General features: G+C 38.7%; 1 protein-coding gene across 7 annotated transcripts in view; it reads left to right on the top strand.

The window, feature by feature from the left end:
- CPED1 (cadherin like and PC-esterase domain containing 1) overlaps nucleotides 1-15,645 on the top strand; it is a 328,209-nt gene that overhangs the window by 78,413 nt on the left and 234,151 nt on the right. For all 7 annotated transcript variants that reach the window (XR_011566295.1, XM_070788065.1, XM_070788061.1 and 4 more), the window contains one exon: nucleotides 12,113-12,188. Coding sequence is in view for 6 of the 7 variants with exons in the window: in XM_070788065.1 (XP_070644166.1) it covers nucleotides 12,113-12,188 (76 nt within the window). In the remaining variant the exon portion in view is untranslated. The remainder of the gene's footprint in view (nucleotides 1-12,112; nucleotides 12,189-15,645) is intronic.

The following is a 15,645-nucleotide window of genomic DNA, read 5'->3' on the forward strand; positions in this document are numbered from 1 at the left end:
TTGTATTAAAATTTCTGCTGTACAGCAAAGTGAGTCAGATGTATATATATATCCCTTCTTTTTTTGATTCCCTTCCCGTTTAGGTCACCACAGAGCATTCATAGAGTTCCCTGTGCTGTTTAGTAGTTATCTATTTTATACACAGTCGTGTATTTATGTCACTCCCAACTCATCCCATTCTCCCTTTCCCCCTGGGTATCCATACTTTTGTTCTCCACATCTGTGTCTCTATTTCTGCTTGGCAAATATGTTCATCTATACAATATTGCTAGATTCCATGTATGTGCGTTAATATCCAATATTTGTTTTTCTCTTCCTGATTTAGTCCAGTGTGTATGGCAGTCCGTAGGTCCATCCATGTCTCTACAAACCACACAATTTTGTTCCTTTGTAATGGCTGAGTAATATTCCATTGTATATATGTACCACATCTTTATCCATTGCTCTGTTGATGGACATTTAGGTTGTTTCCATGTTCTGGCTATTGTAAATAGACCTATGGTTTTTTAACACCAGTATTTCCTGGTCCATAATGTTCAAAAAAAATGTCTTGAAAAATTGGAGCCATTGCATCTTTGAAAAAGTTTCAATGGCCATTCCTTCTACACTTCACCATAAAACGTTCACCATTTTGGGGCTTCCCAGGTGGTACTAGTAGTACTGCCTGACAATGCAGGAGATATAAGAGACATGGGTTTGATCCCTGGGTCAGGGACATTCCCTGGAGGACAGCATGACAACTCACTCCAGTATTCTTGTCTGGAAACTCCCATAGACAATGGAGCCTGATGGGCTATAGTCCATGGGGTCACAAAGAGTCAGATACAGCTGAAGTGACTTAGGACACATGCATACCTTCAACTTCAACTCCTGCCAATCAATATCCAATTTTACCCAGTAGGATGCAAGATTTGGCCTAAGAAATAGCCCATCAAGCTCCTCAGTCCATGGAATTTTCCAGGCAAGAGTACTGGAGTGGGTTGCCATTTCCTTCTCCAAAGAAATAAATAGCCTATGGATTTTTGTTTACCCTGGTCACTTGTTTATCCAAGTAGTAAAGATTTTATTTACTAATTCCTTGTTTTGATGTTTTCAAATTTAAGTTGAATTACAACAAAATTTATAGTTTTTAAATTAACTTTTAAAGTTGACATCCAATATTTACTACTGTGTATAAACTTTTATAAATACTTTAGAAAAACTAACAAAAGGCTTACAATGTGCTAGTCACTGTGCTGGAGAATTTACATCTTTATGGTCCCTTTAACAAACCTATGAGAAAAATGTCCAACCCAATAGATGTTTTTCAGTAGTAAAGAGAACTATAGGAGCTCCCCGATCACTCGGTGTTTCTGCAATTGAGAGTGGTGATCACTCCTTCCTCCTTCTGACCCCTCCCTTGGAGGACCACATTCTTTTGCTTTTTCTTGTACATCTTTGCATCTTTGGCTGTCCTTTCTGCGTTCTTCAGAGCCACTTTTCCTCTGTCCATTCTTCAAATGCCTCTGTTCCCCAACACCACCTCTAAAGTTTCAACTATCATTTGTAATCAATGACTCCCAAATCTACATCTGAAGTTCCAAGCAGTTTCCCAGGCTTCAGGATTTCCTGAATAACTACTCTCTGAACAGCTCCACTTCAATATCGCACAAACACCTCAGATTCAATGAAGAGTAAATGGATTCACTGTCGTCTCTGGTAAATTCACTTCTGTGCTGGCATTTAGAAGCTCTGCAAAACTGCCCTGCTGGTCATAAGTGTGGTTAACCACTCTGTCACTTCCTAAGACAGAAATTAGCCTTCACCTTTGAGCACTTTTTCTCCTATGTCATCTGCATTCTGTCAATCACGAATACTAAGGAATTTAACTTCTAAATAGTTCTCAAATATCATACCTACTTTCCATACTTACTACCTGTATTCTGATCAGTCACCCTGTGTAACCAGGACAATTGCCAAAATCTCTTCACTGATTTTTCCAAAGCAAGAATGTTTTGCCCCTGAAATCCATACTGCTCACAGTTACCAGAGTGAAAAATACAAATTGCTGACTTAAGCTGATTACTCCTGTCATTAAAATCTTGCACAGCTTCCCATTTTAGCTACAGGATAAAGTTGACAACATTTGCTGTGTACATCAGTCAGCCCGCAGCAGGAAGCAAATGCCATACTCAAGAATTTAACTGAAGAAAAACTAATGAAAGAGCTATTTACAGAGCTTTTGGCAGGAAAAGAGAAACAAAAAGATTTAGAGGCACTCAGCGACCAGCTATAAGATTTTACCACCCTTGATCTGAAGAAGGGTATGTAGAAGAAATGATATAGCAGAACCTAGTAAGAGCCAGAGACAAGAAAGAAAGATCAGTGGGAAGGGGCTATATATGTCAAAGAATGTAACCATCACCAAATCATAGCCCTACAGAGGGAAGCCAAAAAGATAAGGAAGTATTCACCCTCTCTCTACTCCTACCTTGCAGTCTCTTCCGCAGCCTCCTACTGGTACCATTCTAAGTGCTTACTGTATTTGTTTGTATCCATTCTTTATATATGAAGAGACCAAAGCACAGAGAGGTTGAGAAAACTGCTTAAATCTTCCTTACTAATAAATGAAGCACCTAGGATTCAAACTCTGGCAGTCTTACTTTAAATTCTGTGTTCTTAACCATATCACTATAGAACCTTTCTAAATAAACATTTAGCCACTGTATTTAAACCCTAGTCTAATCAATATTCTTAAAGAATACATAAATTCTAAATGATCCATGTTAGATAACTGCCACTTTGGAGCATGAATAATCTGAAGTTTTGTGAATCATGACTTGTTTATGTAAACATAAATAATCAAAAAAGAAGTTGCTTCAGATTTGTATGGTACGTGTTAGGATTGTCAGTGACCTTACAATGAAGGTCACTGGCTCATGTTAGAATTACTCACCACTTCAGAGCTTTAGAATTTAAGTGCTTAATGAAAATGATCTTAAGATCTGTTATAGGTGATGAATGACCAGGAGTTTCTCTAGCCAGGAAAAGACTAAAAGGAACTTAAAACTGTATTGGTGGGTCATGTGATGCTAAAAGTGAAGCGAGGTCCACTCTTTGGGATGACACTAAGTCAGTGGGGCTCTGTCACCTCTGGCATGTTGTAGGGTTTTAAGAGCAGAGAGACTCATTTCTAACTCTGAATGTTTGTAGAGCTAGCCGTGCTTGAATCTGGGACACTGTGTTTCGTCCTTGGAGCACTGAGAACTACTGCAAAGCCTCTTATTTTAAAGCTTGTTAGGTCATTTTCAGGTAAATATGATGGAGTGATAATTGCATGTGACAGACGTGGATGATAATAAGACTTTTTTTCTTTGATTAGCTAGTTCCCTTCTTGCCATTAATTCTCTTCCCTATGGATATGCCAAACAGCTTTCAGAGAAGGTCTGATTTTTGATAAAATAAAAGATGTGAACATCTATGCAGATCTAATGAAGAAAAAGAACAGTTTCCTAAGATACAATGTGACATGTGTTTCACTCTCAATGTTCATGAGAAACCAGAGGCAAAATTTTCCCTGGGTGCTTTTTTACACTTTATGTAAATAGCCCAAATTCAAATGTCTGCTTTCCTTATGAGTTAATGGTATTACTGTGGCTTTAGTTTTTTTTTGTTGTTGATAATAAACCTTTTCTGAATGTTTATAATTAATATTCTACTGTTGCTCTTATTAATGAAATATATCTCAAAATAAGAATGATTTTTTTTCTTTTGCTTCTGACAGTATGTAATGGAAACAATTTAAATAACAGATTACCACAGATTAGGTTTGTAGAAGGTACATTGGGATTGAAATATTTTTAAATGCACATTTCCTTTCTCTCAGTTTGATCTCAGAAATATTCTGTGGCTCAAATGTTATTATATCATTTATTTCATATATATTCAAATCCTTTCAAAGATACAGAAGCTTTTGTGCCAGGAAAAACAGCAGTCTCTATAAAATGCACACGCACACATATACACATGTATACATAAAGCATTCAAACCCAGTACAAGATCAGCATGTATTAGAAGTGCCTCTTTGGTTGGTAATGATGTGTCCATGTAGGTTCATCAGTTGTAACCTCTCTCTCTGGGGGAGATGTTGATGATGGGGGAGGCTGTGTTTGGGTGGGGGGATGGGCATATGGGGAATCTCTGTACCTTCTCTTAGGTGTTGCCTTGCCCTTAAAATTGCCCAGCCCAAAACAAATTCCATTGAAAATAATTAGTGCAGTATTAAGCCAGAGAAGCTCATTGTATACAAGTCAGCTAATCCCAATGAAAACTTCTCTGATTGTGTCCCACTTGGTAATGAAGCAAATCTTGTATATTTTATGATGTATTAGGTGTAACTAATACAAAGTTAAAATATGTGTAATAAAGTTGATTTACCACAGCTGTTTAGACCCGTAGCATCGTGTGTGTTTACTTCTTTGTGTTTATTTAGTTTAACTGCTTAGTTTGACGCTCGGTTCCAGCGTAGAGCAGAGATGATACTTCTAGTGTCACGTGTTGCCTGGGTCATGTCATCTGCTTCGACTCTGTTAATTCCAAAGATGTGCTTTGGAACAAAGAGCAGGGGAAGCATGTCATTGGGTGGGGGATGCAAAAGTGAGAGCAATTGCTTCCTTTGGCTTGGCTCTGGCTTTCTGAAGCAAGTGTTTGGTTGGCCCTCAGTCAGTTCATCATCCTGACACAAGATCTCATGTGAAAAGTCATCCCGTGCTCATTCTCAGTCACTCAGTTGTGTCCAACTCTTTGCCACTGCATAGATTGTAGCCCACCAAGCTCCTCTGTCCATGAGATTCTCCAGGCAAGAATACTAGAGTGGGTTGGCATTTCCTTCTCCAGGGAATCTTCCCGACCCAGGGATCAAACCCAGGTCTCCTGCATCTCCTGCATTGGCAGGACCATCTCTCTGATAAGACACAGCGACTACCCTTTGTTTCTGAAATCTGTGTAAGCTGTACTCCATCTTTGCAGCATCCACACACATTCTTCTAGCCCATTAGTTCCGTTCCTGTAGTTCGTTTTACCAGGGCTCTGCAATTCCTTTCCTTCTGTAGAAGTCGACTTCCCTGGTGGCTCACATGGTAAAGCATCTGACTACATTGCGGGAGACCCAGGTTTGATCCCTGAGTTGGGAAGATCCTCTGGAGAAGGAAATGGCAACCCACTCTAGTACTCTTGCCTGGAAAATCCCATGGACGGAGGAGCCTGGTAGGCTACAGTCCATGGGGTTGCAAAGAGTTGGACACAACTGAGTGACTTCACTTACTTTCTTTCACTTTGTAGAAATCAGGATGGTATAATAAGGATGTTGTAAGCATCTGCAACAGTAGCATATTTTCTCTGAGCCCTTCAAGAAGTGGGTGGAGGTTTTAAAAAGGACCTGTACACAGCTTTTCCTGCTACTTAGCTAATGCTGCTTCTCTTTCTTGGCCCTTCTGTCATTACAGATTCTATTTAGTCAGTAGCAACTGAGTGATTTTTTTTTTTTTCCCTTAAATAGAGGAAAATGGTTCAAGTATATGGGCTTTTAAATCGTTTCACAATCGAATTTAGAAATGTGTTTTTATGGTAAAAATTACAGCATAAAACCACTAAACCTCTATTGCGGACTCCCCAGACCTTTGCAATGGTCTGTCCCCTCCCTCCAGCCTCTCTTAGGAATTCTGAATTGAAAACTTTAGGGTTTTATGAAGGCCCTTCTTTTCCTACATTTAGACTCTAAAAGTGATCACTTTTGAATCTGAGAAATGTAGACATCCTAAAATCTAAAGTATACTATCCACTTGTCTCAATTCCTATATTCCCAAGAATGGGTTCTGCTGCAGCCTGGGCTTTAGTACAGTATAGATGTGGTACACACATACAGTGGAATATTAGTTGGCCATTAAAAATATTGAAATAATGCTATTTGCAGCAATATGGATGGTGGACCTGGAGATGATCATACTAAGTGAAGCAGTCAGACAAAGACAAGTATTATATGATATCCCTTATATGCAAAAAAAAAAAATTTTTTTTTAAATACAAATGAACTCATCTACAAAACAGAAACAAATTCACAGACAGAGATTGAATTATGGTGACCAGAGAGGAAGGATGGGGAGGGGAGGGATAGGCTGGGAGTTTGGGGGACTGACACGTACATGCATGCTAAATCACTTCAGTTGTGTCCAACTCTTTGCATCCCCATGGACTGTAGCCCTCCGGGCTCCTCTGTCCATGGGATTCTCTTGGCAGGAATACTGGAGTCAGTTGTCGTTTCCGTCTCCAGGGGATCTTCCCAACCCAGGGATTGAACCCACGTCTCTTATGTCTCCTGCATTGGCAGGCGGGCTCTTTACCACTACTACCACCTGGGAAACCCCATGTATATACATCTATGTTTTAAACAGATAACCAAGGACCTACTGTATAGCACAGGGAACTCTGCTCAGTATTCTGTAATAACCCAAATGGGAAAAAAATTTTAAAAGAATTAAAAATAAAGTAAAATATCATTCATAACACAGAACCTTGCAAATGTAGAGATTCAGTAACTGGATTGAATCATACTAGTTATTTATCTTTTGCATACACATACTAAGTTGCTTCAGTTGTGTCTGACTCTTTGCGACCCTATGGAATGTAGCCCGGCAAGCTTGCTGTCCATGAGATTCTCCAGGCAAGAATACTGGAGTGTGTGCCATTTCCTCCTCCAGGAAATCTTCCCAACCCAGGGACTGAACCTTCGTCTCATGTCTCCTGCATTAGCAGGAGGGTTCTTTACCACTAGCACCACCTGGAAAGATCTGTCTTTTGCACAGATTAACTTGAATAGTAAAGTTTACATATACATGAGTTAAATACATTATTTTTATGTACACTCAGAGATTAAAATGAGACTATATTAGAAATGGTTTTATTAGGAGAAATTAATTTGTTTTTTATAGAAGAGATTTTCTGCATTAAAAGTTATAGAGGAATAAAAAATACTCAATCCTTGGGAAAAAAAAAAAAACAGAGCATTAAAAAATTTATGCCTGACCTGAGCTGAAGTTTACAGTTTGCTGAATAAACGGATAGAGTTAACAACATTGCAAGGATTAGAAAACTTTTAATCGATGAACTGTTTCAAAGAACTTTAAATGAATCCTTTTTTTAAAACTACAACTTGTGGGGAAGGCACCAAGATGGCGGAGGAGTAGGACGGGGAAAACACTTTCTCCCCCACAAATTCATCAAAAGAGCATTTAAACGTCGAGTAAATTCCACAAAACAACTTCTGAATGCCGGCAGAGGACATCAGGCACCCAGAAAAGCAACCCAACTCCTCGAAAGGAGGTAGGAAAAAATATTAAAGACAATAAAAGAGACAAAAGAGGGAGGGACGGAGTTCCGTCCCGGGAAGGGAGTCTTAAAAAGAGAGAGGTTTCCAAACACCAGGAAACCTTCTCACTGCCGAATCCGTGCCGAGCTTTGGAAGCACAGAGGACAACATAACAGGGAGAAAAAATAAGTAAACAATTAAAACTCGCAGATTGCGAGCCCTACGGTAACTCCTCCAGCGGAGAAGCAGCGCAGACGCCTGCATCCGCCATTAGCAAGCGGGGGCTGGGCAGGGAGGCGCGGCGCGGGCTGCATCGCTGAGAGTAAGAATCTGGCCTGAATACCCTGAGCACTATCTGAGCGAAATAATTTGGGCTAGCAAACCAGACTGTGGGATATCTACCATGCGAAAAGCCAGCCCTAACCTAAGACACCGCCAGCCCGCGCACGGAACAAAGGACTAAACAGAGGTAGCCGGCTGCAAACCTTCCCCCTCCGGTGACAGGCAGCCAGAGCCGGAAGGGGGCAATCGCAGCCCCAGAGAGACATTATCTATAAAACTGGCTTCTTTGCTAACTAAAACTTATTGGGGGTCTGGACGGTCAACATCTGCCTGAGAAGGTGCGCCAGTTTTACACCCAGATAAACAAGTGGCGGGGAGGCGATAAGTCGCAGCATTGGCGCTCGCCAAACACCTCATCACCTGAGCTGCTTGGACCTGGGAAGAGCACAAAACGCAGCCCCAACTGAGTCTGCGCCTCTGAGGACTACCTGAGTGCCTGAACCTGAGCGGCTTGGACCTGGGAGGTGCATGCAACCCAGGCCCAGCCTCGGATTGTTCCCGGCGGAACAACCTAGAGCCTGAGCAGTGTGGGCAGGGAGGCTACACGCGCCGTGAGCGGGGGCAGACCCAGTGTGGCTGAGGCACTGCGAGCGCACGCCAGTGTCATTTGTTTGCAGCATCCCTCCCTCCCTCCCCATAGCGCGACTGAACAAAGAGAAGAAATACAGCTCCACCCACCAGAACACCGACACAAGCTTCCCTAACCAGGAAACCTTGACAAGCCACCTCTACATACCCACACACAGCGAGGAAACGCCACAATAAAGAGAACTCCACAAACTGCCAGAATACAGAAAGGACTCCCAAACTCAGCAATTTAAACAAGATGAAGAGACAGAGGAATACCCAGCAGATAAAGGAACAGGATAAATGCCCACCAAACCAAACAAAAGAGGAAGAGATAGGGAATCTACCTGATAAAGAATTCCAAATAATGATAGTGAAATTGATCCAAAATCTTGAAATTAAAATGGAATCACAGATAAATAGCCTGGAGACAAGGATTGAGAAGATGCAAGAAAGGTTTAACAAGGGCCTAGAAGAAATAAAAAAGAGTCAATATATAATGAATAATGCAATAAATGAAATTAAAAACACTCTGGAGGCAACAAATAGTAGAATAACAGAGGCAGAAGATAGGATTAGTGAATTAGAAGATAGAATGGTAGAAATAAATGAATCAGAGAGGATAAAAGAAAAACGAATTAAAAGAAATGAGGACAATCTCAGAGACCTCCAGGACAATATTAAACGCTACAACATTCGAATCATAGGGGTTCCAGAAGAAGAAGACAAAAAGAAAGACCATGAGAAAATACTTGAGGAGATAATAGTTGAAAACTTCCCTAAAATGGGGAAGGAAATAATCACCCAAGTCCAAGAAACCCAGAGAGTCCCAAACAGGATAAACCCAAGGAGAAACACCCCAAGACACATATTAATCAAATTAACAAAGATCAAACACAAAGAACAAATATTAAAAGCAGCAAGGGAAAAACAACAAATAACACACAAGGGAATTCCCATAAGGATAACAGCTGATCTTTCAATAGAAACTCTTCAAGCCAGGAGGGAATGGCAAGACATACTTAAAATGATGAAAGAAAATAACCTACAGCCCAGATTATTGTACCCAGCAAGGATCTCATTCAAGTATGAAGGAGAAATCAAAAGCTTCTCAGACAAGCAAAAGCTGAGAGAATTCTGCACCACCAAACCAGCTCTCCAACAAATACTAAAGGACATTCTCTAGACAGGAAACACAAAAATGGTGTATAAATTTGAACCCCAAACAATAAAGTAAATGGCAACGGGATCATACTTATTAGTAATTACCTTAAACGTAAATGGGTTGAATGCCCCAACCAAAAGACAAAGACTGGCTGAATGGATACAAAAACAAGACCCCTACATATGTTGTCTACAAGAGACCCACCTCAAAACAGGGGACACATACAGACTGAAAGTGAAGGGCTGGAAAAAGATTTTCCATGCAAATTGGGACCAAAAGAAAGCAGGAGTCACAATACTCGTATCAGATAAATTAGACTTTAAAACAAAGGCTGTGAAAAGAGACAAAGAAGGTCACTACATAATGATCAAAGGATCAATCCAAGAAGAAGATATAACAATTATAAATATATATCCACCCAACATGGGAGCACCGCAGTATGTAAGACAAATCCTAACAAGTATGAAAGGAGAAATTAACAATAACACAATAATAGTGGGAGACTTTAATACCCCACTCACACTTATGGATAGATCAACTAAACAGAAAATTAACAAGGAAAAAAAAAAAACATGTATCTATAAAGTTCACTAAAGCAAAGCACAGTAAAATGAGGTATGGCAATAAAAGGCGTTAATTTATCAAATAAAAAAAAAAATAAAGTGCTGAAAAATTAAAGCTGTCAATTCTGTAATAGATATTCATTGAAAGTATCTTTTGAAATGGGGGTGAAAACACCTTCAGAGAAATGAAAGCTAAGGAAGCATGCACGAGCTATAAAAAATGATAAAGTCCTTTATGAATGATGATAATATCAAAACAAAACTTGGAAATACAGGAAGGAGTAAAGAGCACTATGAACAGTCAATACATGGATAAACATTAGAAACTATTCTCTTTTCTTAATTTCTTCATGGTAAACTATCAACATTATATTGTGAAATTTTTCAGAAAAAATAAAAATAAAAAAATAAAAGCTAGTGATCTCCAAACACCTGAAAAAAAAAAAAAAAAAGAAAACATAAAGGAACTTAATGCTTACATAAGAAATTAGAAAAACAAAAACAAAAACAAACAAACAAAAAAAACCTACAACTTGTGGTTGAATTGTTGAATTGATCAAAGCTTAGAGCAGAAGTGGTATTTAGAGACCCAAGGCTCTATTTTTCAAATGGAGAAATTGAAAAAGAGAAGTAAGGTGATATGCTCAAGGTTCTCACTGTGTTACCCACCAGAAGTGGGACTAAAACTCATGTTTTTGATTCTTTCTCTTTTCTCCAGCTGCAACTGAATTCTTTCTATCCAGTCAGGTCAGCAGGCCTGAAAGAAACTCTTAATACAGTGCATTTTTAGGATGGACTGAATTAATTTGAAAGTAATCAATATTTGGTCAAAAATGAATCTGATTTTCAAGCTAATTTATAGTAAATCTTTCTATTGGTTTTAATGAAGTGTTACCATATTTGATGTTCTTTGGGGGATTCAGTTGAGAATAGCTAGTTAATCTGTAAATTCCAAAGAGAAGAATTGTTTGTATTTTTTCTTTATAAATTAAAATATGTGTTTGAATTTATGACTACATTTATAAAGCTTCCCAAGAGCAAGTTTCTGTTAAAATAGAGTTCTGTGGTGACTGGATTTTATACTTGAAGCAATAAATACCCTTCAGTATGATGTGAAAAGTGGTGCAATGGTAAAGAATTTGCCAGCAGTACAGGAGACATGGGTTCCATCCTGTGGGTCAGGAAGATCCCTTGGAGAAGAAAATGGCAACCAGTTCCAGTATTCTTGCCTGGGAAATCCCAGGGACGAGGAGCCACCAGTTCATGGGGTCACAAAGAGTAGAACACAACCGAGCACAGACGTAGCATGAAACGAAAAGGTCTTCCTAGGTAGGGCTGCTGCTGCTGCTAAGTGGCTTCAGTCGTGTCCGACTCTGTGCGACCCCATCGACGGCAGCCCACCAGGCTCCCCGTCCCTGGGATTCTCCAGGCAAGAACGCTGGAGTGGGTTGCCATTTCCTTTTCCAATGCATGAAAGTGAAAAGTGAAAGTGAAGTTGCTCAGTCGTGTCTGACTCTGCGACCCCATGGACTGCACCTACCAGGCTCCTCCGTCCATGGGATTTTCCAGGTAAGAGTACTGGAGTGGGTCGCCATTGCCTTCTCCCTAGGTAGTGCTAGTGGTAAGCAACCCATCTACTAATGCAGGAGACGTAAGAGATGTGGGTTTGATCCCTGGGGTGGGAAGATTCCCCTGTAGGAGGGCATAGCAACCTACTCCAGTATACTTGTCTGGAGAATCCCTTGGAAAGAGGAGCCTGGAGGGCTACAGTCCATGAGGTTGCAAAGAGTCAGACACAACTAAGCCACTTAGCATGAGTGAAAACTATAAATGCTAACAGGTTAAGCATTAGCACTAGATGTCTGTGACTCAATATCATGACATTGAAGTATGTCTGTGTTTTAAAAAATGTTCCCAAATATTTTGAAAATTCCTAAGGGCAATTTTTGTCTTTTATTATCAAATAAACTACTCTATTAATTTGCATTTGAATGTTGACTTTCAGAGTTTTGAAGATAGGGAGTGGATGGTGTAGACAATACTTCATACCTGTACCCTGTGGGCTGTTTGTGTATTCTTTGCCTTAGTGTTTATGAATGCTTAACTCATCAGAACTTTTTCCTTTCCTTTCAGGTAAACATGTTACCAGAAATACAGCATCAGCTTTGCAGAAAGGAAGGATTATGTCAAATCATTAAAAGATTTCCAGGTAATCTTTCATTTGCTTCCTTATGCATAAATCTGTGAGATATATAGGCTTCCTCAGCAGACACAACTAAGGAGCCCTCAGATCAGCATACTAAGCTCCTGTCTTCATCAATGCCACCTTCACAAATCTTCTAGAATTCACAAGGTTTTGCCAAAGAGAAAGACTTTGGTAATAAGGAATAGCACACAACGTTGAAATTCTTTCCCTTAGTTTTGCCTTCTAAATTTCTAGATGAATATTCTTTTTCTTCCTGTGTATTTGTTTTCAAAATAATTGTTGCTTCATTTTAAAAGCAATTATTATAGTACTTCTTAATTATACAAACTTTGAGGTTTTTAAAAAATATATTTCTTTAAGTGATTCCAATCTTAACAAATTTCTTTCTGCTTCCTGGAGGTCTCTCAATTTGTCTCAACAACTTTAGAAATTTGGGACAAAAATTACCATCACGCCTCCTCGTAGAGTCCCAGAGTGGAAAGAAAACATCAGATTGCATATGAGTCTTCACTGATGTAGCCTACTTGAAAACTCATCAATGAAAGAGTTCCTCAGATTTCTAGTTTAAAACACACTTAATGTTTGTCCCTAGAAAGTATTACACTATATCATTAATATTTAAATCCACATACTTTTAATTATGTTTTTAAAATTAATTTGTATCTGAGTTGAATCAGAAAACTGGTATCAGCTTTTCCATGGGGTTTCTGCTTCTACAGCAAACGAACCACATTGATATGTCCCACTATAAAGACTACCATCTTCTCTTGTCATTTACCAAAGATTGAAATAGTCATAAATTAGCAATTAACCTTTCAATTTAAGGTACTTGTTTAAAATAAATAATCGATATATAAACTTGGTTATGCAGGAATCATTTTATATGACACTTGTAACTGACTCCATGATCTCTTTGTTTTGTTTATGTAAACTTTAGTGAATATTATTTTATAAAACAATGTTTTTGTGAGACGCAAGTAAACTGATTATTCCCATCAGTACATTATTAATATGTATCTAGAAATCCTTTAATTAAGTCAATTTTTAAAACATTTGTTTACATTTTGAACAGAACCTACGTACTTTTAAAGTATGTTATTCTTTGTTTCTGTTTGCATTTCAAAATGACTGATAAGCACTGGAGTTAGCAGAGAAGAAGCATATTAATGAAAGCCTGTTTGTAGCCAGATATGAATTACCAGTTTCAAAAAAATTCCCCAAACAACTCTTACCTAAGTTTACATTTTGCTTCTGTAAGATTAAAAAATTTTAGTCTACTTGCTGCTTTAAACATTTCTTATTCTCAAAATCATCTATAAGTTCTAGACATATATAGTCCTTTCCTCACTCTGCCTAGTTTGTAATTTTCTATGTATCTCTGTGACTAACAAGGTAATTTCATGGAATATACAGCCTTTTTAATGGAATTATTTCTCCTGTAATGTTATCTTTCTATAGCTGAAGATAATTTTCTTAGATGTGTAGCTTTAAAGGAATAGGTCTACAGCACTGTTTTTTGGTATAAGCTTTATAAACAATAGCTTATGTTGGAGACAATGGCTATGAATATACAGTATACAATATAACATTAATATTAATAAGATTAAAAAACACATTATTTGTTGTGAATACTGAATATTTAATATTGGATACAGATCAGATAGCATCATGCCTGTACCTAAAAATATTTTTAAAAGTAGGTACTATTAAAAAGATGGTAAAACTAAACATAATGCTATATACTTTAGTCATTTTATTTAAAACTAAAGTGATCTATGCCATTTTGAGACAGACAAAACACAGATTTTGAAACCAAAGATTTTTACCTCTGCCACCTATAAGGTGTGTGAGTTAAATTTGAGTTGTTGTTATTTTTTTTTAAGCTATAAAGTGAGGATAGTGAGACCCATTTCACAGATTTAATTTAAAAAATTAAGTATACAGGTATGAAAGTGAAAGTTGCTCAGTTGTGACTCCATAGACTATATAGTGCATGGAATTATGTGTATGTAATTTTATTTGACAACTAATACGTATTTATATACATACTATTAATATAGTGACACATCGTGCTCCAAAATGGTAACTGGGTCATCCTAGATGTAAAAAGTCCGACAACAGGACTTTCAATATTTTTTCTCTTCATGTGATGGATTATCACTACAATTTTATGCTTCTGCCGAACCTGTGAAGAGTCAGAATTCACCTTCTTCCAAGTTCACAAGTCTGCCTGCCAGTTTCATGGGAGCTGGCAGAAGACAGGAGACTCCTGGGTCAGAGACAAATGACTTTATTATTTATAGCAAGAGAGGCAGACAGATTATCAGCGTTTGCAGTGCATCCCAGCTCCCACAGGGCAAGTGAAGAGGTCTAGGTGGTGACACTTGTATACTAAGTGGTTTGCATTTCAAGAGCAGAGCTCCTAGCTTAGAGAGTTTGAATGTTCATAAGGTCCGTGAGTGTGCCTACCCTTTGCCCCAGAAAGACCCATTATTTTTGTTATACTGGGCAAAACCTTCTCTTTGATCTGGAGAGAGACACCATCTGTATCTTTCAAGGCTATCTGCTGCATAAATATCTTTGAAAAGATAGTTCAGAACAGATTCTTAGTGCCTCTGTTTGCAAATGATGCAAAAATGTGAAAAATACATGAAGTATCTCATAACGATTTCAGAAAAGAATACCTGACAGGTTTGAGTTCTGAAGCTTAATCAATGTATAATTTGGAACAAGATTTGAAGCCTGGTTTGCACTTCAGGCTTTTTTTTTTTAATCGATAAAAATAAGACATTGGCAATTATTAATAACTCAGAGATTCCATAATTCCTCTGTGCCCTTTTCCCATACAGACATGCTGTGCCAGGCTTTATCTTGAGCAGTAGGTGCCAACACGGATGCTACGAAGGCAGGGATGATCATCCCCATGAATCTGAATGGGACCTTGCAAGTGTGGCAGGACAGAATCTGAGCCAGATGTAGGGGAGAGTTTAAAGACAGCCTGTAAGACTCACACGGTCTCTTCCGTGTCCCAGCTGCATAGAGTGTACCTGCTGTTAGACTTGTGACTCACGTGGAAAGGCACAAATCCATGGAATTTTTACTGGCTAGCCCAAAGGTTCATTTTTATCTTGCCATTTAACGTGTTTGTGTTTGAAGACAAATGCTTCATAATTTTTCATTGGCCCCAGTTTTTTACTAGTGACTTTTGTTGCTGTTTATTGCACGTGTGTGCATGCGTGCTCAGTTGTGTCTGACTCTTTGTGACCCCATGGAGCATACACTTCCAGACTCTTCTGTCCATAGAATTTTCCAGACAAGAATGCTGGAGTGGGCTGCCATTTCCCACTCTAAGGAATCTTCCCAACCCAGGGATCGAACCCATGTCTCCTGCATCTCCTACATTGACAGGTGGATTCTTTACCACTGCACCCCATCTGGGAAATTGCTTTTTATTAAGTTT

This window comes from Bos indicus, chromosome 4, assembly GCF_029378745.1.
Source record: "Bos indicus isolate NIAB-ARS_2022 breed Sahiwal x Tharparkar chromosome 4, NIAB-ARS_B.indTharparkar_mat_pri_1.0, whole genome shotgun sequence".
NCBI classification, from domain to species: domain Eukaryota; kingdom Metazoa; phylum Chordata; class Mammalia; order Artiodactyla; family Bovidae; genus Bos; species Bos indicus.